Raw genomic sequence first — 26,448 nt, 5'->3', positions numbered from 1 at the left:
CGCCCCCGCCCCGCCCCGCCCTCCACCGCCTATTGGCCGGCGAGCGCGCCGGGGGGCGGGCCGCGCCGCAGGGAGGGGGCGTGCCGGGCGGCGGGCGGCGCGCTGCCATTGGCGGCGGGCGCCTTTGTGTGCCGGCCGAGCGCGCGGCCGCCACTCGCCGCCGCGTCGGAGGGGCCGGCGGGAGCGGGCCGGGCCGCGCTGGGCCGCGCCGCGCCACAAAGGCCGCAGCATGGTCCTGGTGCACGTCGGCTACCTGGTGCTGCCCGTCTTCGGCTCCGTGCGCAACAGAGGTACCTCGCCGTGCGCCGCGGGTTCGCGTCCCGCGGGGTGTGTGGTGGGGGGTGTGGGCGGTCGGGGCTCCGCGCCCCTCGGCAGAAGCGCAGGGCTCCGCGCCCCCCTCAACCCCCCAGAGCGCGTTGTGGGGGTGTCCACCCCCCCCTCTCTCCACCCGGCCCCGGGGCCGCCCGCCGCTTGCCCTTCTCCCCCCCCACCCGCACCTCCAGTCTGTGCTCCGGTAGATCCATTTTCCTTATTTTTTATTATCTTTTAAATTTTATTTTATTTTTTAATTCACCCCCCACCCCGCCCCCGTCTCGCCGTGTAGCCTAGCCACCAGGCCATCTCAGCGTAGCTGTAGACGATAACAGCCATTTTTGTACCTTCATCCTGTTTAGCTGAGTACATTGCACTGTAAATTCCTGTTAAGTGGATTCATTTTGCTGTGGTCGTTGGGCGCAGAGTCTCCTGGGGGGGGTCTTGGAGGGGCTAAACGCCCCCAAATTGAAGCCAAACCTCTCTCCCCCCCCCCCAAAAAAAAAATTAAAATGGGGAGGGGAAATCCATCAAGGAAACGCAATTGGCCTTAATTCCAAATATAAAATTGGATGCGAGTTGTATGGTAAGATCTGTGATGGAACGGGGGGATAAAATACCCCCCGAGAGCTGCTGGCGAGGGGGTGCAGCCTCCCTGTCCCCGGTGGCACCGACAGCCGTCCCCCGTGGGCACCCGCCCACCCAGCCGCTCGCCCGGCCGTCCCCATCAGCCACAAGTGTCCTGTCCTGTGAGCAAACCCCCCCCCCACCCCGCCCTCTAAAATCTAATTGCCAAAGGAGACGACTGGCAAAATGGTTTTCCATTAAACAGGGATAACATTTTTTTCTGCTGTGCTAAATTACTTCCTGTTCTTATTTTGTGGGTAATTTTCTGTATCGAATATCCTTTGGTTGTGTACCTCCACCTTTTTTCTTGTACTAAAACTAAAGCATGGTCTGTATTTTTTTACATTACCTAGTTTCTGATGTAAATCTCTCTGTAGAGACATACCCTGCTGAAATGTAATGTGCTGTAGCCTATACATCTGCTCAGTGTACGCTGCTTTTGTTCTGTTGCCCTTCCATAGCATGGTGGGCCTTGCCTTTTTTGTATTGTGTGCATGATGACATTGTTACACACGATTCCACTAATACTAATATACGATCTCTCAATAAAGAAACTAGTTTTCCTATATTAACCTAGTGTGCTTTTTCTATTGCTGTTTTCCCATTTATTGTCGTATCCTGCTGTTTAGATTTTTTTCCCTTGCTTTCCCCCATCGTGAGGTTTGAGTAAGTGGATTCCCTGCAACCCCCCCGCCCTGTAGCGCAGATATGGGGGCTTTTTAATACATATTTTTTTGTTTTTTCTCCTATCCCATATCTACCCTCAGCATTAGTCTGTGTGTACATCCCCCCTAGACACACAGCCCGTATTACCGTTGTGCCGATGCAGAACTCTGTTTTACCGCAGAATAGCCAAAAAAAAAAAGTATATAAATCCAAGCCCTCATTATTAATCAAAAAAAAAGTTAGATATTTGATGAAGGGTCTGCCGCTGATTTCCTTCTAGTTACAACATTACACATTCCTTACTAGACTGATAACAAACCGACGACCTCCGGTTGGATGGGGGGAGCAATTTGCTTTTAACTCTGATTAACGAGGTAAATGAACCTGGGGAAAAAAAAAACCCTTTAATCTATTAGCTGTATATTTAAACATATGTATATATATGCGAGTGCCCTGCCCACCATCTGCTAGGCGAGAAGTTGCCATGCCTCGGTCCCGCGGCTGCTGGCACGCTATAAATATCTTCACCAGACCCCTGCAAGGCAGGGCTCGTAAAACTGTCCCAGCTGCTAATGTTGTAACTACATTTTCCTGCTTGAAACCTCCAGGCCCACCATCTTCTGAATAACTTGATTTGGCCAAAAGAGTAAACGATGGGATTGGGGGGGAAAAAGTCACCGGGAACCTTAAAATATGGGAAGCAGGGAGGGATGGAGAAGCGAACTGCGGTCAGCGAGCGGTTTTGCTGCAGCTGCAAAGCGATAATAATACCGGTCACCTCTCCTCGTTCCTACGCCAGACCTCCTTTTCCAGGTCTGCAAAATGGTCCTGTAAAACCCCCCCAATTTTTGGCTTGAATGCTCCCAGAAAGCGAGGGGAAGTCAGGGCTCCCGAAAGCAGGCAATGGGGCTGGGGTTGGGGCGGGGAGGGGAGAGCATCTTGGTTGCATTCCCACAGAAGGCGGGGGGGGAGAGACACAGGATGGGTTATTTGTCTTTAATGCGAGGGAGATAAATTCAGCAGGTCGGTGGTTCCCACCGCTAAAATTTCCAGAGGAGCCGCTGGCAAACAAAACAAAAGCAAGTGGCTCCAGCAACCCGCCCTGCCTTAGCCCGCAGCCCTCGGAGAGCCGCATCCTTTTGCGAGGCCGTGCCTCTCCGCCTCCCCTCCCAGCTTTATCCTCACTTCGGTTTGGTTTATTTTTTTCTTCAAACATTTATTTATTGTTTCCATATCTCCTCCTCCGTCTCTCTCGATGACTGTTTGGCCATGCTGTCCCCCCACCCCTGTATGAGCACAAGCGGGTTGCCCCCCTGGATGCGGTGTCTGCTGTGGCCCTTTGTTCTCGCTCCATCCTCGCCCCGGGCCGGCGCTGAGCTCCATGCGTGACACATGTCCCCCCTGTACGCATCCCGAGGAGGGAGGCTGTGCTTCTCGCTTGCATGAAGGGAGACGTGCATGCCTGTTGGGGCTGATCGTTTTCCAATGTGATTTTATTTATTTTTCATTATTTTATTTATTTATTTTAAATTCAACTCCCACCCCCACGTGAGACAATGAGAGTTGGCGTGGAAAAAAAATGAATACCCCCCCACCCTCTCTACCCCACCCCGAAACCCTGACATGGATAAACCCAGTCCCCTCCGACACACACCTCTCCCTACGGACACCCGCCAGCAGCTGCCCCTTTGTTAGGAGCGGCGGATTCGCTGCCGCGAGCCTGACGACCCCCCCCCAGATCTGCAAATTAGCGCTAACACAGAGCCGAACTGGTCACTATGCTCCGAGGACGCCTTGGTAATCTAATAACACAGAAAGCTGCTGGGTTCATGGCAACTCGTACGAAGCAATTTATCATCCCCATCGTATTTTGACCTGTCTCGTTAGAAACACGTCCTTACGAGAGGCAACATTTCCCCCCCACCCCTCTCCACCTCCCAGCCTTGTTAGTCAGTAACCACCAGGCTTTCGTAGCCCGTAATCCATCGGACGCATCCACGATTTAATGGCTTCATTCCTTTGACGCTCCGAGTCTTGAAAAGCCACCTGGTACGAAGAAAATAATCTTTTTTTGATTTTTAGCAGCGCAGGCTGAGGAAATCCAAGACGAGTCATGTGCCGGTGGTGCTGCTGTGGGTGCGGGGGCACATGCAGTGGTTTCTGTAAAGCCTATACATCTCTCCGGCACCAACCTGTGTTAAATAACATCTTTCAATAACAGGGAGATGGATAATCCCAAACACAGACAAAACGGGCTCTGAGATTCATTTCCAAGGGCTGTGCAAAGGTCTTACACACATCTGCGTGCGTTTGACAGTGCCCAGCGGGAGCTGGACCCAGCTGTGCCTCACACGGGGTTTGGGGTGGTGTCACGATTTCCATCACTTTTAAGAAAAAGGGTAACAACTAGTGGGTCACATTTTGCTCGTGTTGGGAATTATCAGCAAAGCCTGGTGACAGCTGGTGTGGATTTACCGTGCTGGGCGCGGATCCGGCCCCGTGGAAACGCGGGATTTAAGAACCGGTGAGTTGGTGCCCAAGCGAGAAAGCAAACGCAGTTACGGAGCTGGGAAGGGTTTGGGGGGGGGGTGTGTGCCACAAAACCCAGGAGCTGTCCTGGCCAGGGGGGGCGAGGCGATGGGGACGTGGTGAGGACACAGCCCAGCATCGCTTGGTGCATCCCAGAGTGTGGGGTGCCAAACTGGGGGGCGAGATCCGTAGGCGCCAGGACGCTGCCATAACCGCCTGGGGCCTGGGTCCTCCTCCGTGAACCTCCTGGAAGGACTGTCCTAGAGTAAGTCTGAGCTTCCTTTTTTGTTGTTGTTGTTGTTTTAAACCCTGCTTGTAATTTGGGGAGCAGCTCTTTAGCTGTAAAAGAAGGACGGAGCACGGCTGGGGCAGGCGCGGGAGCCCCGTCCTCCCAAACCTGTAGGAGAAACCCCCCTCCAAGTGCCACGGGGAGCACATGTGACATCCAAGACCAGCTCATCCCTCTCCACCAACCAGACAGAGCATGGCTGCAACCGCTGGAGGTGATGGGGTGGAAGGAAAGGGGAGGATGGCTCTTTTGGGGAGAGCAAGGGGAGACTGCAGAAGGTCTTCTCCCACATCTCGATCATCTTCGATATCCGTCACCTCCAAGACCAGAGCTGGTTTGGCAATTGGGAGAGGCGTGGTGGCACCGCCAAATATCGTGTGACTCTTGAGCATCTCACGGTATTTGGATGTTTCCACATAAACCCGCAGCTCCTGGAGTCGAGCAACAGCACAAGGCTGTTTGGTTAAAGGGTTCTGTATAAAATAAAGCTTCAAATTGCTGCTTGTGGCAAACTCGGTGCTCAAAACCCGGAAGCCAGCTACAACACTCAGGAGAATTTTCAGCTGACGTGGTGGTTTAGTAAGGAGAAGGGCGACGTGTGGCTGTGGTGGGGCCAGGGCAGGGACCTGCAGGTGGGCAGCAAGAGTGGGGCTAAAACCCAGTGGGGAAAATTATAATTTTCTTCCTTTTTGGGTTCAATTTGGGGAAATGGAGTGGGTCAGTCAGCAGAGGGGTCAGGGTTTCCCAAGCTGTGCCGTGCCTGTGAGCAGCTCCACAGAGGATCCCATGGGAGACCCCCCACATTTAATCCTTGCATGGTCTTGTCTTACTCCTAAACCTTCTTAAGGAGAAACTCAGATCTTTTGGGAGTGGCTAAGTTTTCCCTCTAAAATAAAAACCCAAATCACTTTTCATCCAGAGCAGCAGATCCTGGTCATTGCAGGGACCAGGGTCCCGTGCCGGAGAGCTGAGCTTGGCAGAGCTCAGCAGAGCCAGCACACAGGGAAAGCAAGCCCATGTCTGCTCCGTGCCTCCCCACCACCTTTGCGTAACCCTTCCTGCTCCTCCTCTGCTCAATTTTTCAGTCTACTGGGACTTTTTCTCACCTATTTTCCTGCCTGCTGGTCCTTTACATTTCCCAGCCCCAGCTGTGTTGGGCTGGTTGGCATGTGCTGTGGTGGATCCCTCTTGGTAAGTCCTTAACCACTCTTGTTTTCTTTCCCTCCCTTTAAAGGCTTTAATATGTGCCTGCAGGAAAGTTGCACACGTATGGTTTGTAGATCTTTAATGAAGGTTATCACTTTGGTTTGAGTGAATAAGCTCAGCGGGGTCAGCAGCAAAGCAGATGCTGGAAGCAGTGAAGATGCAGGTTATGGGGAGAGGCAACAAGGGGCAGCTTGGTACCTATGGGCTGGGACCCTTCGAAGTGAGGACGTACTTGTGGGGAGATGTTTGGATGAGGATTTTGGTAGCTTGGAGAAGTGCCTGGATGTCTCCATCTCTCACACCGCATCCCTGTACTCCTGACTGCTGCAGTGGCTGCTCTGCCTGGAGGTGACACCCCAAGGTGTGGGTGACCGTCAGCTTAGACAGAGCCACTGGCCATTGCTGTTTTTCCCTGGGGGGCTCAAGTGATGTTGTGGAGCTGTTTCCATGCATCGCTCCTCCACCTCCTTCCTCAAATGGTACAAGGTGAAGCCATTTCCCTAAACAAGGAGAACACCAAGCCATGAGTACCTTCTAGGACTTCTTTGAAGGGACCTTGAGCAGGGCTCTGATGGAGCTGGACAGCCTGCCAGGAGAGGTGTCCAGGCACCCAACACCGAGGATGGGTTAGGAGCTGCTCCAAAAACCTGCTTTAGTCTTCTCCAGGCTCGACAGTCCCTCGGGCACCCGTTGTGCTGTGGCTGCTCCCCACATTGGGCTCCTCCAGTGGGATTGGAAAATGTCCCCATAGCAAATGTGCCCTCCCCAGTGGTGCTTCGTGCTGTGTTTCTGGGCATTCTCATTCTCCTGGTGGCATCTGACTCTCCCTTCGGTCACTCCGCTAGCTCAAGGTTCTCATATATACAAAGGGATATTGGGTTTTTTTTGGAAGCTGTGGGTGCATGAGGAGGCATCACTCGAGTACTTGTCCAACCAACCTGTTTCCATGATACGTCTGCTTGAAAACTGTGCATCTACAGATAAAAGGAAGCTTTTCCCTCTCTTTTTTTTTCAATAGCAGAGGAGGTGTCTGTTCTCATGCAGCCCTGCAGCATTAGGTAGGATCTTATCTCTCTGTGCTCCTTGGGGCGATGGAGGATGTTTGTCTGGTCCATTCAGAGCTGATCGTCATCAGCTGGTGGGAGCTGAGGCTTAAATACACTCTTCTGTGAGCCTTAAACCTCAGTGAGAAGCAGCTGGAGTCAGAAACGAGCTGTGGGTTCATGGTGAAGCTGCATGGACGTGGGATGGGACACCAAGCTGGAAAGGTCTCAACTTGTCTGTGTATGCATAAACCCAAAATAAGTCCTCAACTTTTAAAAGACTTGCTTGGCTTTTATACTGGGGTGAGTGAGGTGAGAACCTAGTTTGAGGTGTTTAGGTTTGTTTTGAAAAAAAAGTACTGGGCAGCAAAGTGGCCACAGTCTAAAGGTGTTTTGTTAGTGGGTGGGTTTGGTGGTGCAGTTATCTCTGCAGGTCTGTCAGCGTGTTTTCAGCCCTGGCGTGGCATTTGCTGGCAAATTTGAGCAGGAGCGTTTTAAATCTTGGTCAGCATCTGAGGATTATGGGGGTGCTAACGCTTCAGGAGAGGTGTCCTGTCAAGCCTGGCAGCTTCCACAACCTCCAGGCGGAAAACACCACGTCTCTTAATTTGCCCGGCAGGAAAGGAGCTGTAAATCTCATGCAGATTGCCACGCTTCTTGTTGTGGTTTGCTAAATCCACATTTCTCTTTCTTGTAGCCTGGCTTTTAATATTAATATCTTTAATTTCATTTATAAATTCACTTATCAGCTTTCATTAGTCATCCCGTTAATGATCCCGGGCAAGAAATTTGTCATCTGACGTCAAAAGGCAGATTAAGGGACTTCTAGAGCCTTGGGAAACGGCTTCACGCTGCACCGGAATGATAGCGTTTGGCATACGAGGCTAATACTATGTATAATTTGCATCTGCTGCTCAGGGGATGCGTGATTATTTTATATATTTAGCAGAAAACAAGAGCATTTCTTAATCATGAATGGTGTTACATTTCCTGCAAGCTCTGCAGTATTATGAATCACCGGGCTATAAACATCTCGTTGCCGGCGGTGCGCCTGGTTTCACAATCCCACGGTGGTAAACCCTGGAGGGTCGGATCCTGACAGCTCGCCTCCTCCTCAGGGGGTTTGGCTGCACGAGTGGCTAATTGAAATTAAGACGTTCCCTCAACACTGGGAGCTGGAAGGGACCAGGAGTGGATTAAGCTTTGCTTGGCCAAAATTGGGCGTCTTTGGTGTCTACTTTTGCTAATGGGAGGCGAGGGTGCTGGTAGGGTTTGGAGATGGGCATCTAAGGTGTGAGAACAAGAGGGGGAAAAACATGGTGTTTGCTTAAAACATCTGGAAAAGAGCAGGGTTGGACTGAAAACAGATGAGGTGTAGCATGGAGAAAAGAAGGCTCAGGGGAGACCTTCTCGCTCTCTACAACTGCCTGAAAGGAGCGTGTAGAGAGGTGGGTGTTGGTCTCTTCTCCCAGGTAACAGTGATAGGACGAGAGGAAACGGCCTCAGGTTGTGCCAGGGGAGGTTTAGATTGGAGATCAGGAGAAATTTCTTCACGGAAAGGGTTGTCAAGCATTGGAACAGGCTGCCCAGGGCAGTGATGGAGTCCCCATCCCCGGAGGGATTTAAAAGCCATGTAGATGTGGTGCTGAGGGACATGGGTTAGTGGTGGGCTTGGCAGTGCTGGGTTAACGGTTGGACTTGATGATCTTAAAGGTCCTTTCCAACCAAAATGATTCTGTGCTTCTATCCCCAGGCACTGGCCCATTCAGGTCCATCACGATGGAGCTTTATAGATGTTAGGAGCAACCAGGGTGTTGGAAGAAGCCTTATCTTCTTAAAGGGCTTCCTTTAAGATCAGTGGGCTGCAGGCAGCTCTCCATGAGGCTGAACTGAGAAAATTTTATCCATCGTGTACTAAAAGCACTTAGTGAGCTGGTTTTGCTCAGCCCTCGTGGGTCTGAATGGGCAACTCCTGTATGAACCTGAGATGGTGGTTGTATTGTGTGTCAAGGGCAGCTCTGGGAGAGTCTGGAGGTGGCAAGAAACCTGGCCAGGGGCTGCAGACTGGTGGGGCCCTTCAGCCTTCCATCTGCAAGGGCTGAAGGGTGACCAACAACCCAGGGAGTGAAATACCTTCCTGCTCTTACCAACATAGCAGCAAAACCGATTGTCCATCCTTAATCTGTTGCTCAGCTCTCTGCCTGACTCCTTCCTGCATTAAATTAACGAGTGGTGGCCGGACTCTTTGTCTCTGAGATCGCTCCTTGAAGCTTTGAGCTGAAAAAATGGCAACTCTTTTGCAACATGGAGCAATATTGCCCAGGAGTGGGGCCCCGGAGCGAGGGATGTCAGGGATCCCTGTGGCAGCAGCAGGATGCACAGGTGAGCGATGGGTGGTGGACCAGCAGCTCAGCTGATGGCACTTCTACTGACCTGAGCTGCTGGGGACTAGAGCTACATGAAAACAGAGATGTCTGGGTTTGATGGTGATAAATTTTCACCCAGTGAACCGGAAAATAATTCTCTTGGTTTTTTGTTGTCTTTGAGTTTTCCAGCAAAATGAGAGGAGGGGGGGAAAAAGGCTTTTAAATGGCTCATTTGAAGTGAGATGAAATACGCCACAACCCCAGAAGTGAAATGCTGTCTTGTGGCAAAAAATGAAACAGCAGCAACTGGATGCAGAGAATAAAACCGATTCATCATGATCTTTCAGTTGGGTTTTTCATTCTGAAACGTTTCACCTCGACATAATTTTTTTCATATCCGAGAGGTGGATTCGGTGTTTTGCACTCACTTGGAAAGCGTGCAATGGTCAGGAGTAGACTGCCCAAGTCCTCTGCGTTCTTGTACTGTGAAACCATGTTGTGACTTTAGTGCGTGCAGGAATCGTATTTATTTAATCAACAGAAACTGTTTTAATACCTGAGCAGAGTCTTGGAGAAGCAAAGGCTGCGTTCCTGGTGTGGAAGGTCACAAAATGGAGCGGGCCCTTACAAAATGAGGGAGGCCATGTCAGCCCCTGCCTCTCCTTCCTTCTCATCTCTGTTGGCAACGAGGGTGGGTTTCCAGGCTTGTGAGGACCAGAGGCGGTTTCCAAATGAAAATGAGAGCTGAGGTCTCAAACGGAGTGTGCAACCACTGCTTTGCTCCTCACTGGGCTCAACCACCTGAGTAACTTCAGCCTGCAGGGACAAACAGTACCTTCTCCATGGCCTTGTTTGATTTGAGTAGGAAAATCTGTCTGGCACGTGCGATTACAAACTTGCTGGTGGAAATCCTGGGTGCTTTGCCAAAGCAGACCATAGGAGCACCCTGGAGATAAGGACGTTATCATCTTGCCCTGGGTCATCTGCAAGGAGAGTCCTATATCAGCAGATCCAGATGGCATGTGATGCCATCCAGATGCTCCTTCTATGGGGTGCAGGAAGGAAAATATTACCAGGAGGCAGTTACAAGCTTACAAAAATAGGACATGGACCAAGGGGAGGGGAGGCAAGGTAAATCCCCCTGTCCCCTGGGCAGAAAGCAGTTCCTCCTGAATGGAGTTGGGGTGCTGTTAGGGAAGCCAAAGTATGTTTGTTAGGTGTCCAGTGTGACTCTGTTCTTCCTGTAACAAGCAATTTTGAGCCCCATTAACAAAATCAAGGGCCAGACCTCAACAACATCCAGGAAGCTCGCAGCAGTTTTTTGGGATATGTTACACTGGCTTGTGCATTCATCCAGACCATGTGGGACCAGCTCTGCTGAACCCCTGTCCTTGCCCTAGGATTCCTTATCCACAGCCCAGCACCTCTCACTGGACCTTTTTCTATTAGAAACTAAGCAGCAAGAGGAGGTCTTCTCAGCCTGGGCTGACCTCGATGCTGGCAGACCCAGGCTTAGACCCATCCTCTGGCTCTCTGCAGAGACACAACATTTGCTGCTCTTCAGCAGATGCATTACGAGGATGGTTGTATGCCAGATGAGAAGTCCTCCTGGCCAGCACTGCTGTTGGTATTACCTTCACTTGATTTCTTCACCTTTCCCTCTCTTTTCCCACCACGTTTTTAAATATCTGCTGTATTTTTCCCCATGTATGTGATGGGTTTTTCTGAATTCTTCCCTCCTCACATTCATTCCCCAGGCACCAAACTCTTCCTCAGGGTTGGTGCTGACTCCAGGGCTCAAACCTGCTGGAAACACTTGAGATGCTCAAGCACGCTGGTCTGGTGTGTGTTGGTGGAGGGGAGGGTAAAGCATTGCTGTCCATGGGATAGTGTGTCCAGAAGATGGAGGACCTCCTTGGGACCTCTGTATGGGCTGAAGGGATGAGGAGGCTGAAGAACAAGTGCTGTCCTCTGGCTGCTGCGTGGAGATGGATGTGATGGATGCTGTAATAGCTGGTGTTGGGAACACAGTGATGGGGAAGTCTATCTCATAACCCAAGTATGTGGTCGCATTGGTCATTTGGCCGGGGGGAAAGGAGCATCATGGTCTGGTGCCGAGTGGGCTCTAGGTATGCATCCCTCATCTGGCTTCACTTCTGGAAAACACTGCTTTTGGAGGGGTGGTTCTTATGGATGCTTTGCAGAAAATACCTGTGCAAAAGTGCTGCTGCTCTTTCATCACGTTGAACAGGGAGCGCTGGTGCCTCTCCTCTCCCCCACCTCCTGTCTTTGGTGCACCAGCACAACTGGTCACAGCTTTCTTGCCCCACGATGAGAACACAGAGGCAGCAAGGGCACCTTCCCAATGCCCTGCAAGTCAAATGGGAAACAGGGATGGACATACTTTGCAGAAACCCAGCTCACCAGCAGCATGCCTTGGGGGCAGGTAACATCCAGGCCACCACGAGAGCCAAAGGGCATCAGAGAGGTGCTGGGACCCTCCTGCAAGCCAGGGCTGGGCAGGTGGATGGTGCAGGGGAGGAGGGATGTACCAGGGCACCCAACAACTAACCCCTCTTGGAGCTGCCCCCTCGGCAGAGGACTTGGAGTCCTCTTTGATGGCAGCCTGTTGGAGGTAAGTTTAACGGAGCGGGTGGGTGTGCAGAGTTGGGACCCTGCCCCAGAGCCAAAAGGCTCCTCTCCAGCCCATAAATAGACCCAGCTCCCAGTTGCTTTTCTTTTTTTCAGCGCAAAGAACAAGTCCGTGTCTAGTGATGCTGTGACACACGCAATTTCACATCACGCCAGGGAGCCGGACCTTTGAGAAAGCCAACAAATAGAATGAGACTTTGTGATGTAGAAAAAAAAATAGAAAAAAAAAGGATAAAACCCCAGAACACAACAGCAACATGAAAATGAAGTGTTTGCTAAGGTTCAGACACCAAAAAGCCAATGAAAATGTGTTTTGTTCTTATCGATGCCTGCCATGAGGGGTCTGTTCCCCATGTCTCCTGGGGTTTGGGGTTGGCTGTGGTGCCTAGGAGCTGCTTTCTCTACTTGTCCATGTTCCATAGTGAGAAAGGTGGCTTTCATCTCAGGTGTCCTGCTCTCTTCAAAGAGCAGGGCTTACAATTCCTGGCAAATCTGCATCTGTGGGAGCGGCTTTAGCTGAGCTCTGGTGTGGAAGTGCTGCGTGATGGTGGAGGAGGGAGGGCAGCACACAGCTGGAAGCCCAGAAGGCTCTCAGAGCAGCGGGTGATGGACCAGAAAGTCAAGGAAAAGCAGCAACGGACAGAGAGAGATCTCACACCACGGGCTGGGGATGCTCATCAGTGCGGCTTGGTGATGGTTAGGAGAACTGTGGGTCTCCACCACATCCAAGCTGGGCAGGGGTTGGCGGTGGCCATTAACTGGTTCCCACAATATTAAGAGAAAAGGAGACCTTTGTCAAGCAAGCTGAGCGGCTTTGAAGGGCTGGGCACTTTGGTTGAATGAGCCACCACTTGTCATCGAGAAAACGGTGCATTCAGGAGTGTGGCAACTCTGCCCAAGCTGCACGTACCATACCAGAGCACCTCTGCATTTAAAACCACAAGTGGGATAATGCTAGTTGGGCTTTACACTGCTGTGCTGCTACCCCAAAACACAGAGAACAGAAATGCATATACTCCATTAGAGCAGAAGGGTAAATGACCTGATCCCAGGGGTCCCAGGAGGAAGTTTGCCATCTGTACAGCTGTTGTTTCTCTAAAAAATAAGAATGATCCACTGTAAAATGTCAGAAATTAAGAAAAGACTTCAAGAAATCTTTAAGAACGTCTAAGACAAGACTGGACACGGCACTTAGTGCCATGGTCTAGTTGACATGGTGGTGTCAGGGCAATGGTTGGACTCGATGATCCCAGAGGTCTCTTCCAACCTGACTGATTATGTGATCCACCCATCTAACTTTCTGTGTGAGGGTATTCAGGGCTTGGGGACTGCCTGCAGATATCTCTTTGGGGCTAGATGTTTGCAGATCTGCCAAACCTTGGACAACTTCTGAGCCAGCCAGCACCTCCTAATGGGGCTCGGTTTGATTTGCTTGGACAAAACGCTTCCTTTGACTGGAGGAACATGATTAGATGCTTTGTCATCCATGTCTCTCAAAAACACAAGAGAAATTTTAGAAAAGCAGCGTGCAGCTTGGCTGGTGTTCTGGAGGCACCGGCCTTTAATTAACATCACCGAGAAGTTCAGATCCCAACTTTAATTTTCTTTTTTTTTGTAACTGGGAGCTCTGAGGAGTCAACAGATTTTGTGGCTTGAGCAGATGTTGTTTTTTTTTTTCCCCAGAGCTGGGCTGAACCTGAAATACACCTTTATAATTGCTGATTTTCTCTCTTCTACTTGATATTTGCCAGAACCACCATCCAAAGGACATTACATGGGTTAGTGTTATTCATGCTGTATTATTCCAACTCAGGCAGAAGTCTTCTCCTGGATTCAGCGGTTAGAGCTGTGAAAAATCTTGTGATCTTTTTCTGCTTTCTCTGAAGGTTCAGTTACAGTGTGAACTGACAATATAAACGGAAAACGCACATCTAGGATTATTTTCGTTCCAGTCTTTGTGTGAAGTCTGCGCTCCTCCTGAAGTGCTCTGCACTGCATCTGTGTGCAATTACAAGCACACCCCTTGCAAGGGCAGAGGAGACTTTTCCATGTTGTTGGTGCTTTCAGAGGTGGAGGTATGGAGGTGCACACCCAGCTGCCCCAGAAGATGCTCTTTTTTTTTAAGAGCATCTTCCACTGGCTGATAGAGTTGCAGAATAATTCAGCTGGGAAGGGATCTCTGGAGGTCTCCAGCCAAGCCTCCTGCTCAGGGCAGGGCTACCTTCACAGTTATTGAGTGTCTCAGGGTCTTGCCCAGGCGATCTGGGATAATATTCAACAATGGAGATGGAGATGACAGCACCTTGGAGGTGCCTGCTCTCTGGTCAGCAGTCCCTGGGGATACACCCGCTCCTAGGCCTGGATGGGCAGTCAGATGGCGTGGGCAGCGGTGCAGATGTGCTCTCCCTTGCCATAAAATTCAATGTTGGACACTTTCTGTTCATTCTGTACCAGGGTCGTCCCCTCCAAACAAGAGGACTTTCCATGTGCAGGGAGATCCACTTCCATGGCCACATCTGCATGAGGAAGATCCCAAACCCCCATGGGTCTGGTCCAAGGCCAAGCAGATGGTCTGTGTCCAACACCCAGAGCAGAAACTGTCTCTCCCCAAAGTGCTGGACGTATTCCTGCTTGCCCAAACGACACACGTGGGTCCGAGTGGGCAGCGGGCACAACATGCTGACCCCCAGCTCCACGGATACCTGCTCAGACCCTCTGGCCTTCCCTAAGGTTGAGTAAGAGCTTTTGGTCTCCCACCCTGCTCAGACCCTTTGGCCTTCCCTAAGGTTGAGTAAGTGCTTTTGGTCTCCCACCTTCATTTCTCCATCTGTACAATGCACCAGTGCCCATCTCGCAGGCCACGGGGTGTAAAACTCAGGGATCAAGGAAAATGAGGGTGATTCTGCGCCGTTGTAGGTAAAAATCCTGTGAAAATGTAAATGTGGATGGGGAAAAGTGGATTTCTGGTTTTCATCCTCCTTTCTGTGGTCGCTGTTGAGGAAATGTGTTACAGGAGATGTCTGAAGAATTGCATTTAGCCGTAAAAACTTGGTCAGATGTCTCTGCTTTCTGCAGGAAGTAGATTTAGCAGTTAAACAGAAAGCTGACAAAGCTGAGATTTTTTGGATGAAAAATAAAAACCTCATTTCTTTCTTAGAGTCATAAACATAGATATATGTACATTTTTTTTAAGAATGGTTTTAACATCATTGTGTTTCAATCCAGGGGCAGGCATTTTCCCAAGATCACTCACTGCAGTCGTGGGAAGAGTGACTCAGGCCCCATCTCCTCTATGAAATCTTCTTTAAAATAATGATCTGTGGGAAAACCTGGCTGCTGACACTAACCATGGAACTTCCTTATCTAGACGCTGTGATCGATGGGTTTGTTTTCCCCACGTAGCTGGTAGATCTTGACTTTTTGAGTCCAACAGTGACTTTTTGCAATGCCAACTGATACAGGATCATGGAGACTTGTGGCCAGTTCTCAATGGCAGGGGATTTGTCGAAGTAAATAAAATCTGGAGTCACTGAGAGGGAATTAATGTGAAATGCTTTGATGTTAGTTTTACAGTCGCTTTAATAGGCATAACTACACTATTAAACTGATCTTCCTGTATTTAACTCTTATTTGTACATCAGTGGATAAATGTTTTCCTTTAGGAAGGATGAATTTTAGGCTAAAAGAGCTATTATAAACCTCCTAAATGCCTCTGTAATAGCATCGTGACAGCTTACAGCTTGAAACCCAGACTCCTTACACTGTGGTAGTGCCTTGAAGTCCTGTTTCATCCTCTTAGAATTGTGGAATCATCAAGTGGTTTGGGTTGGAAGGGACTTTTAAAGGCCATCTAGTCCAACCACCCTGCCATAACCAGGGACATCTTCCACTAGATCAGGTTACTCAGAGCCCCGTCCAACCTGACCTGGAAAGTTTCCACGGATGGGGCATCTACCACCTCTCTGGGCAACCTGTGCCAGTGTTTCACCACCCTCAGCACAAAAAATGTCTTCCTTATCTTCCGTCTCTTCTCCCCCACCCCAATTTCACTTTCAAAATGTCTCTGAAACGATGGTGTTGGGACACTTAACTGGTTAGACCTTGGGTAGTCACACATAACTAAATCATCGTCTTGCTTCAGCAGAGCAGCTCCTGGCTTCGGCGCAAGTCAGCTTCTCCATGTTGTTGTTGTGTTACATGGTGGAGAACATCTTCACCTTGATACCCAAATGGAGCTGTGATAAATTAAGGCTCTATAAGAAGCTGCAGCTTGTACTAGTCCAGAACAGACATGAGCTGGCTGCACCCTCGGGTTTGGGATAATTGTGCTAAAGAGTAGGAGAAGTGTTTTCTGACGTTTTTTTAGCAGTAGGTCCTCCTTTGCCCATGGGTGACAGTAGCTGTGCGGCTTTGTTGTAGAAGTAGGGAGAGAAACTGCAGGTGTGGTGGGCCACCAGCCATGGGGCAGTGCTGGAAGGGGTCAGGAAGGTGATGGAGTGGGCACCTTCATTACTCATTTCTCTGCTGTGCAATTGCCAGCTCCTCAAAGCTGCTTTCTGGCCAGGTGCAGAGCTCAAGATTTGAGGAGGTGGGTGGCCCAGTGTTGGTGGCTGTTGGGCTGTGAAAAGCAGATGGAGGTTAGCACCCAATAAGTCTGAGTGGTGTGGACTTATCCTGACCCGGTGTCCATGAGCCCAGAAACAAGGAGGATCTTGTAGCATCTTTAAATCCTCCGTACCTTCTCTGTGACAGACAGTGGGATGAAAAACCTTTAACCTTGCTCATAAAGCAAGGGGCAGAAATACATGGCTAGGGCTGAGAAAGAAAGACCAGGAACTACTGAAGAGAGTCCAGCAGAGGCCTACAGAGATGATCAGAGAGCTGGACCATCCCTCTTATGAGGAGAGGCTGAGGGAGCTGGGTCTGTTTAGCCTGGAGAAGAGAAGACTGAGGGGAGATCTTACAAATACCTTAGGGGAGGGTGTCAAGGGGATGGGGCCAGACTCTTCTCAGTGGTGCCCAGTGACAGGACAAGGGGCAACGGGCACAAACTGAAACATGGGAAGTTCCGTCTGAATATGAGGAGGAACTTCTTTCCTTTGAGGGTGCCAGAGCCCTGGCACAGGCTGCCCAGGGAGGGTGGGGAGTCTCCTTCTCCGGAGATATTCAAAACCCACCTGGACACAACCCTGTGCAATGTGCTGTGGGTGACCCTGCTTTGGCAGGGGGTTGGAGTGGATGATCTCCAGATGTCCCTTCCAACCCCAACCAGTCTGGGATTCTGTGAGGGCTGGAAACTAAGACAGAACAGTCCTGCTGAAATCTATTTCTTGCTTTGGGTTTTTTTTGTAGGGTTTTTTGTGGATTTTTTTTTCTTTCGTTCTCTTGACTCTATCTTTCGACTGATGCTCGTGCAGACTTGTCATAGGTCAGGAAAACTTAAGCCATGATTTGTAGAAGATGAATGGACTTTTAAAATCAATTTTGTAGTCCCCGGTGGCAGTGGGGTGCCAATCACTCTGTGCTGGTGCTTCCCGGTTCCGCTGCCGGTATCATTAGGAGGCGTGGGAAGCATTCATTACAGGGAGGCCGAGACCCGCCGCCCGTTAATGGAATCAAGCTGCCTGACCTTAATGTGTGACTGATATTTAATTTCAAGTTCCTCTGGACACCAGCTGTCTGTAACGGAAACAATACAGGCCCAGCGACGCAAAGTCTTAACACCAAGAAGAGAGCAAAATAAATTAAGTTTAGCAATTAATAAAAATCCTTGGGGCCTAGAGGTCACACGTGGAACTAAAATAAGGGTATTTTTTTTCCACTTTGTAACTGCACTGGTTCCTGGTAGTGTCCTGTGTGCCATGGGAGTAGTGTGGTACAGTCTGTTCGCCCTGGACTGGGAAATCTTGTGATGCTCCTGGCCCCGCTCAGATGGGTGCATCTCCAGCCCCATAGCCATCACCATCACCCTCCTGGTCTCCTTTGCTTCACTGAGATGCACAGGCCCTGTATTCTTGAGACCCTCATCCATGGGGTCTCTCCTGAGGCACCCATTGCCCCACGGGATCCCTCCTTGACCCAGTGGTGTGCTACCTGCAGTGACTGAGTTACCTACAGTCCCTGTCTGGCCTTGGGGATGATCACCTGCTAAAATCCAGCTGGATGCCTGAGTGGATGTGGTCTTCTCACATCCCTGGTGCTCCATCGCAGTCCTTGCTCCACTGGGAAGTGCAGGCAGCAGGTTGATTTGATATGATATATCTGGGGATCGGGGAGCTTGCACTGATTTGAGATGCTCCCTCGGTGAGGTTGTCCACTGTTGAGAACATGTGTGCAGCTGGCTCAGAAGCTGCGCCAGGCAGGGGCTGTTTTCCTCCCTTCCCATGGGATTTTCGAGACTGTGGGAAGAAGCACAAACCTCTGCCTGCAGCTCAGGGCTTTGGGCTTTGCCTGGGACCCAGCACTGGCCAGTTCCTGCCCCATGAGTGCCAAAGATAAAAGGTATGAGTCGGTGGCCGGGCTAGGACCATCAACCAGGTTTATTGCCCGTTCCCCTCTTCCCGTGAGCCCTACTTGCCCCTTGGTGCAGGCGAGGTACAGGCAGGGGGTTCCCAGCATGGGGCTCTTGCAGGAAAAAGTAAAATTGGAGAATGATCCCACCATCCCAGCTGTTTGGCAGGGAAAAGCATGGTCTCTCCTCGGTCTGGAGCAGATGAAGACGTCTCTCCGGAGTCAGGAGGAAGTTCTGGGCCGGCACGATGCCGGCTAAAAGATTGAATTACAATTTCCTAAAAGCATCCTGAACATCTACATGACAGTGTAAAAGGTGCTCTGATGTCCTTTGGGAGGGAGAAGTCTCCACTCCCTAAGATGCAGGAGTGGTATCCATAGGAGAAACTGAGCTACCTTATAGTCTGTGAATCTGCTGCCCACCTCCCTGGGGCTGACCCAGTGCCCTCTGGGATGAGTCTTCCTGATCCTGGTCATGTGTGTCCATTGCTTCCAGGGCAGAATACTGCCTACTGCTGGGAAAAATAATTCATGTAAGGCAAAAAAGGGGTATCTAGGCTGCTGCTGGTAGAAATTCAGACCTGTTGTTGTTCATCTTACTAGCAATGGTAACACACTAATCAGTGTGGGACCCATGGGTGAGCTGGTATCTGTAAGTGCCCTGCAAGCATGGGGTGATGTAGGAGACCTTGGCTGGTCCCTCCATGCCATTTAAGTACAGAAACAGCTAATTTGGGTGGGCTGTGATCCACGAAACGAAAAGTTTGCTTGAAGGCCCTGCAGAGGAACCAAAATCAAACAAATTTCAGATGGTCTCTCAAATGAAGCTGAAAGGTCATAACAATATCAAGCAGGAGGTCGTGTGTGACACTGCAAGCCTCTGCTAAATATCAGCCAAAGATTAGTCCATCCTCTCCAAAAGGCCAAGAGCTATAAAGGCTCGGAGTTCCTTCTGCCGCATGATCAAACTCACGGTGTCTAAAAATGGCACAAGCCCCCTATGAAAGAGAGATGCAACTTCAGGAACAGCAAATTCGAGGGAAAATGTCAGGCCAGTGAGGTACGCAAAAATGAATTTGGAAAATTCTTAGATTTTTTTTTTAAAAGCCAAAAAGGACTTGTAGATCGTGTGGCTAATTAATTTGGCATTTTGCCAAGCATCGTCATCCCAGTTTAATCAGCAGCTGTTGAGCAGAGCGTTGTCCATCTGCCAGCCTCCTGTCCTGGCTTCTGGGGATGGCCTCAATGGATGGACAACCGTTCTGAAAGATGAGTTTCTGGGGGTGGAGGAAAGCTTGAGCCAGTCTGAGACTGATTAACTGCTTGTTTAGGCCCCCAGCGAGGTTGGAACAGTCAGTCCTGTCAGGCTATGGTCTGCTGTGTGGTTGCATCTGCTTGGCAGTTTCTGGATGTCCATTCCGTACATCACCACATCCTGTATTCATTTGAAAATCTGGTCTTTTAAAGGCTTCATCTGACATGAAAGTTGCCTGTGCAGGAACTGTAGTGGAGAAAAATTTCATCTGGGAAAAGCAAATCAAAGCATCAGTTTAACCAGGGGGTTGTTAGGCTCTTGTGGAAAGAGTTCGACAAGGCTGCAGGCTTCTCCCCAAGGCCACCAACCTTCTCCTAATAGCGTTGTACTAATTAACTGGCAAATTCCTTGGCTCTTGGGCTGGCGTGGATGACTGGTCTAACTGGATTCAGTAATTCTCCCTAGACCATTTTCTGGTGTCTGGCATTGGGTCTCCCACAACCTTCAGAGGTCCAAGAGCAGGAGTTTGAGGAGCAGCTAAACCTCAGACCCATTAAAACCACTAAAAGCCTATAAGAGACACTCTGAAAACATGAAATAATCCATCAGCATGAAAGAAATCTCACCTCATATGTGGCGGGCAGTGACTGATCCTGTGGGTGGAGGCATCAGTTAAGTTAAAAAGTGCCTGAGGTGCAGGAAGCCCTGGGGACACGTGCTTTCCCTGCCATAGCATCCCCCTTTCCTCCCTACAGCTGACAGCTCACCTGATTCTGGTCATTGCCACTATTTGTATTTATGGACCACTTAACCAGCCCTATAAACAACAATTTACAGGTTATTCTGCAATCTGTAACTGAAAACCTCTTCTTTATTTTGTTCTCTCTTAAGAGCATCACCTGCAGCCCCGGGAGCTGAATTCCCTCTGAATGCCAGTTTTGTTTCTCAACAGCAAGGCTGGCTTTGGAAAGCAAGATAACGGTGGCAACCTGGTGCTGCTAATGGGTTTCTCCAAGGGGGTTTGCTGGTCCAGCGGGGCTGAGGGTTGTGTAGCCTCCCCATACCTGCTGCGCTTGCTGGTTAGGCTGAATGGCAGCGTGCGGGTTTCCAAGGTAGATGTAATAAAAACAACATCCACGTGAGGGAGGAGAAATGTTTCTGTCTGAGCGGGCTCGGCAAAACCACTGTCAGGAATGGTAAGAATCATAACAGGAGGTCAGCTCGGGTCCCGGCTGGGTGGTTTGCTCCTGCACGCGATGGGAGGAGGCAGTTCTTTGAAAGAAAACAGTAAAGGGAGATAAACTCGCCTGCCATTGCCTTGGTAACCCTCCCTTCGGGTGACTTAAGGCCGCCTGGTTTGGCTTGTTCCCAGCTGAGAAGCACTTTCTTCTCCCAGCAACTCCCCCAGGTCCCCAGTGCTCTCCATCCCACGAGGTGCCCATCGTGTCCAGCCGAGGGGTTGATGCAGACTTTGCTGCTGGGGTCCCTCTCCCCGAACCTCCTCATCTTCTCAAGCCCCTCATTCCTCCCACAGCAGCTGGAGAAGACACGAAACCAGGGGTTGCAGGTTGGTGTATGGGCCTCCCTCGTCACTCGGCTTGGTTCATTCTGGATTTGTTGGTAGTTTCTGTGTCTTTAACATTCACGTGGATTAATCTTTTGGCTCTGCGACAGCTTTTCTGTTTGAGGTGGCTGGGTTTGCTTCTTTAGGCTAGTTTAATTACTGGCACTCTATTGCCTTTGAATCTAGAAGAAAAAAGAAAAGCCATTTATTGACGGCAAGCACAGGGAGTGCAGACCCACCGCTGCCGTCTTTCCAGCATGTGTGGATTTGCAGCAGACACACCTGGCACCAGCCTGATGTTAAGAAAATGCTTCCCAACTGTGGACCACGCCTGGTGTTGTCTCCAGAGACACAGCCATGGGAGCTGGGTTGCATCTTGTGTGAACGAGAAGTGGGAAGACCTTGCTGTGGTTGGAGGTAGCTTTGGACACAGTGTTGGAGTTTACCCACTGAAAAAATCCTGCAATAGCCTCATTGCAGCAGGAGGATGCTTCTTCCTTGGGTGCAATTGCTATTCCATGTCAGAGTAGTTTCACATGAGGAACTCCTTGCTGTGACATCTCCTATGTGCTTTGTAATGTGGCTTATGGCTGGTGTCGCTCGAAGACAGATGGCCCAAAGTGTACCTGTGTATTTGGGAGTTCTTCCTCCAATTCACCACTCCCTCATTCAGTGAGTCACAGAATCCCAGACTGGTTGGGGTTGGAAGAAACCTCTGGAGATCATCTAGTCCAACCCCCTGCCAAAGCAGGGTCACCCAGAGCACATTGCACAGGGTTGTGTCCAGGCGAGTTTTGAATATCTCCAGAGAAGGAGACTCCCCCCCTCCCTGGGCAGCCTGTGCCAGGGCTCCAGCACCCTCAAAGGAAAGAAGCTTTTCCTCATATTGAGATGGAACTTCCCATGTTTCAGTTTGTGCCCATTGCCCCTTGTCCTGTCACTGGGCACCACTGAGAAGAGTCTGGCCCCATCCTCTAAACAGACCCAGCTCCCTCAGCCTCTCCTCATAAGAGAGATGCTCCAGTCCTCTGATCATCTTTGTAGCCCTCCACTGGACTCTCTCCAGTAGTTCCTTGTCTTTCTTGAACTCAGGGGCCCAGAACTGCACACAGTTACTCCGGGTGTGGCCTCACTAGGGCAGTGTAGAGGGGGAGGAGAACCTCCCTCGACCTGCTGGCCACAGTCTTCCTCATGCACCCCAGGACACCATTGGCCTTCTTGGACCCAAGGGCACATTGTTGACTCATGGTGGTCTTGTCCACCAGAACTCCCAGCTCCTTCTCCGCAGAGCTGCTTTCCAGCAGGTCAACCCCCAGCCTGTACTGGTGCATGGGGTTATTCCTCCCTAGGTGCAGGACCCTACACCTGGAGTCACCTGGATCCTGTGCAATTCCATACCATCTGTGGGCTATCCCATTCCTCCTGGAAACTACACGTACACAGCACTGACGGCAGGCTGGGGCCTTCTGGGGCAAGGGGTGGGCTCTGCAGCATGAGCCACCTGCTGTTCTTCCAGCCATTAAATTCCTAATACCCCTCTTGCAAGTAATTCTTCACTGGGTCTGCTGGGATTTGGGGAGGCTGTGATGTGGGATGAGGGTCTGTACATGCTGTTGGGTTTCAAGGCATTGAGATGGAGAACTTGGTGAGAGGCTGTTTTAGGGAAAATTTCCAACCCTGTAGCGTTGCCTTCAATCCTCCTTCCCAGCAAACGGAGACGCAGCTCAGAGGGGAAGATGGCAATGGCATCCTGGCCTCTATTTAAGGCTAATGGCATCCTGGCCTCTATTAAGAATAGAGGTGGTGGAGTCACCTTCTCTGGATGTGTTTAAGAAAAGACTGGACATAGCACTTAATGCCATGGTCTAGTCGACATGGTGGTGTCAGGGCAATGGTTGGACTCGATCCCAAAGGTCTCTTCCAACCTGACTGATTGATTCTGTGATTCTATGGGTGAATCCCCACCCCATGAAAAGGACATTTTCCTAAGGTAACGTCTGCAGGGTCCTCCTTGGGCCACACTGCATGACCCTGACCCAACATCAGCCCAACTCCCCATACTAGTGCAACGTTCCCATACCCAGCAGCCTCCCGCTGCCTCCTGCAAAAAATCCCAGCCCTGCAGATAACGAAGCATTCAGATAATGGCACTGGCTGGACAGTAACCCAGCATCCCACTGGGGATCCTCCGGTGTCTTGGAGCTGACCATACGAGAAAAACCACTGCTATTTCTCTCTGCTCCAGCTGAGGTGGGCTTCTGAACAGCAGCCAAGCCCTCGGGCTGGGGGCTTGGGGCATCTCCTTGGCTTTTGGCTGCTGGAAAGTATCTGGCCTCAGCAGAGCAAGGTCTGAGTTTGGGGTAAATGTGAAAGTGCTGAAATCCCAGTGGGTAGCTGATGAAAACCAGTGGGCTGGTTAGATAGTGCTGGGCTGCAATAACTGCCTGAGCTCTGGAGAAGTGGGATGTCACAGGGGTGCAATTAAAACAAAAATCCATCCTTAAAACGTTACTGACGTTGATTAAAGGGCTTGGGGAATTTTGCCATGTTTTAGCTCTTCCTGAACGTGAGGCTTAATGTGCCAAAGATCGAATAATCCGGCGTTGGGAGTCACCCCCGGAAATCTGGGGCTGCAGTGCTGGCGCTGCACTGGGCGAAGGATGTTGATCCTGTTAAAGAGCGGATATTAAAAGGGCAAGATATCTGAGAGATGGCATTATGGAGTGTGTGTGTGTCTGAAAAAAACCTGCCATTATTCAGTATAAGCTGCTTTTCAAAATTATCTGAAGGCAGGGGAAAAAAAAAATCCCACACATTTTTCTTTTCCCATTTTACATGTTTAAACCAGGAAAAAAAATGGTTTATGAGATTTAAGCTATTTATTACCAAATAAAACTGCATCTGGGCCATGTGTTTCTGTGCCAAGTTTTCGCCTCACAATAGCACAAACGTTGAGAGTTACGAGCCCCTCGAAAGTGAGGTTGATGATGGAAACATTGACTTAGTCTTAACTCTCTCAGGGATGCCAGATGCTTGTTGAGCTCTTTCGGAAGCTGGTTGCAGGGAAATGAGATGCTGCCTGTGATGTGGAGCCGTACCTGCAGCATCCTACCTGGTTGCTGCTGGACCACATGCAGCCCTGCAGGATATTGTTGATGGAATAAGCAGAAACCTGATTGCCTATTCCTATTGTGATGGAAAAGCGAGTCCCTTGCAATCAGCCTCCTTTGACTTCAGCAGGAGGGTGGATTTACATGCCGGAAAGGACAGCTGTTGTCACCTTCTCCATCCCACATCTCAAAATTAATACATAGAATCATGGAATGGTTTGGGTTGGAAGGGACCTTAAAGACCATCTAGTTCCAACCCCCCTGCCACAGGCAGGGACACCTTCCACCAGACCAGGTTTCTCCAAGCCCCATCCAACCTGGCCTTGAACACTGCCAGGGAGGGGGCAGCCACAGCTTCTCTGGGCAACCTGGGCCAGGGTCTCACCACCCTCACAGCAAAGAATTTCTTCCTCATATCTGATACAAATCTCCCCTCTTTCAGTCTAAAACTGTTCCCCCTCGTCCTGTCACTCCATGCCCTTGTAAAAAGTCCCTCTCCAGCTTTCCTGTAGCCCCTTCAGGTACTGGAAGGCTGCTAGAAGGTCTCCCCAGAGCCTTCTGTTCTCCAGGCTGAACAGCCCCAACTCTCTCAGCCTGTCTCCATAGCAGAGGTGCTCCAGCCCTCTGAGCATCTCCGTGGCCTCCTCTGGACTCGCTCCAGCAGCTCCATGTCCTTCTTATGTTGAGGGCCCCAGAGCTAGACTCTTGCCCAAGTGAGGGGATGTCCTTTAGGAAGCCATCCACCCTGGGCTTTATCAGCTCTAGTGATGAGGAGGACATTTCGGCTGTGGGTATGTGGTGCCTGGTTTTTCAGCCTGTGTTGGCTGCAGGTCAGTCTCAACCAATAGGTTTTGTCAGGCTCATTATCAGGCTGATGAGCCTCGTCCTCTCCAACCAGTGCAAGGTACCATTTTAGGCTGTGCTGAACCACAGTTTCATCTTTACCCTTTCTGATGTGGAGACACAGGTCTCCTGCAGTGCCTCCCTCCAGGGTGCATGCATGGCACCCTTGAGCTCCTCTCCAAGCCTTCTTCCTTGCTTTGGCATCAATATAAGGCACTTATTGCTCCCAGGTGACACCCGCACCCTCCTTTTTATATACCAAACGCTTGTGCCTTCAGGTGCTGCTGGGGCTCTGGGAGCTCATGGTTTGCTGATTACCAAAAATCACTTTCCCTTGGATAGCCTGCCACCTGCAAATAGGACCTGTATGGTTTTTCTTAGATGGGTGACTTTACATTTAGCCCTATAAAATACATATTTCTTGCTGTCTGGGTAGAATTTTTCCTTATATGTTATTACAGCAGGGCTTAGCGGCACTAACTCACACCAGGACCTCGGGCAGAAATGTAAAGTAAGAGCAATTTCCACATCAAGAAACTGATGTTTTACTTGTACTTTAAACACAGCTCTCTCCTGGAGTGACACATACCTATAAAATTCGGGATATTAAGTTTAATAGTGAACAGGCTTCCAGGATCTTTGATTTTTAGCTACAGACTTATTCATGGAGCATGAAAGGGGAATTGCGAGGACACGGAGTGTCAGGACTTGTTGTAGCTGGGGTTTCCCAGACCTGAGTTCAAGTTAGTTCAGTGTAAAGAGACGCTGAGCTGCCCTGACCTGTGCCAGCTCACTGCTGGCACCCACCACATCTCGTGCGTCTTCTCTTCAGCCTTGGTCCTTGGGACGGACCACGGCCTCAGCTGCTGCTGTGGTGCTGGGAGCGCAAACAAGTCCCTGCATGGCACCTCCATCCGGTGCACAGTGATGATCTAACCTCCAAGTTCGTTAGGTTAATTAAATGAAGAGGTCCTGTGGGGACTGGGGACTTGCAAGAGCTCCACAGGTGCAGGCCCCGATGCTGAGAGCTAGCTGCTCTTGGACAAGGTGGTGAGCTCGTGGGCTCAGGATAGGATCTTATAGTGTTGTATGGGGGACTTGGTAACCTTGTTGTATTTGCTGCATCCCATGGACCTATCTACCAGGAGTGTTTCTTCTCTCTCTTAAGAGATAATCTTCATTTTTTGTACCCTACCATTTGTAAGATGTTCCTGTCTTCTGTATATGGTCACTCAGAAGAAGTGCCAGCTGCTGAATGGCTTCTGCCTTGTGGGGTGAGGAAGGGCATTTTTTTGGTGTGTTTTTTGAGTGGTCTGTAAAAAAATCGAGAGGGACCATACAGTATCTTGGCTTCCATGGGTGGCAGGTACTGCACATACTGCAGCATTGGCCTCCTGGCCCCGCTGAGGGTCTCATGCAGCTAGTTTTAAGAGAAACAAAACTCAGAGCCATGCCTCGCTGACAAAAAGTTCTGGC

The 26,448-nt window shown here is 50.3% G+C and overlaps 1 protein-coding gene across 1 annotated transcript in view; it reads left to right on the top strand.

Moving 5' to 3' along the window:
- Window positions 1-229: 229 nt before the first annotated feature.
- ARK2C (arkadia (RNF111) C-terminal like ring finger ubiquitin ligase 2C) overlaps window positions 230-26,448 on the top strand; it is a 46,610-nt gene continuing 20,391 nt past the window's right edge. Inside the window, exon 1 of the mRNA XM_068423822.1 lies at window positions 230-290. Coding sequence (XP_068279923.1) covers window positions 230-290 — 61 coding nt within the window. The remainder of the gene's footprint in view (window positions 291-26,448) is intronic.

Source organism: Nyctibius grandis, chromosome Z (genome assembly GCF_013368605.1).
Source record: "Nyctibius grandis isolate bNycGra1 chromosome Z, bNycGra1.pri, whole genome shotgun sequence".
NCBI lineage: Eukaryota > Metazoa > Chordata > Aves > Nyctibiiformes > Nyctibiidae > Nyctibius > Nyctibius grandis.
Note: the sequence above shows the minus strand (reverse complement) of the source record. Positions and strands in the feature narration are given on the sequence as shown.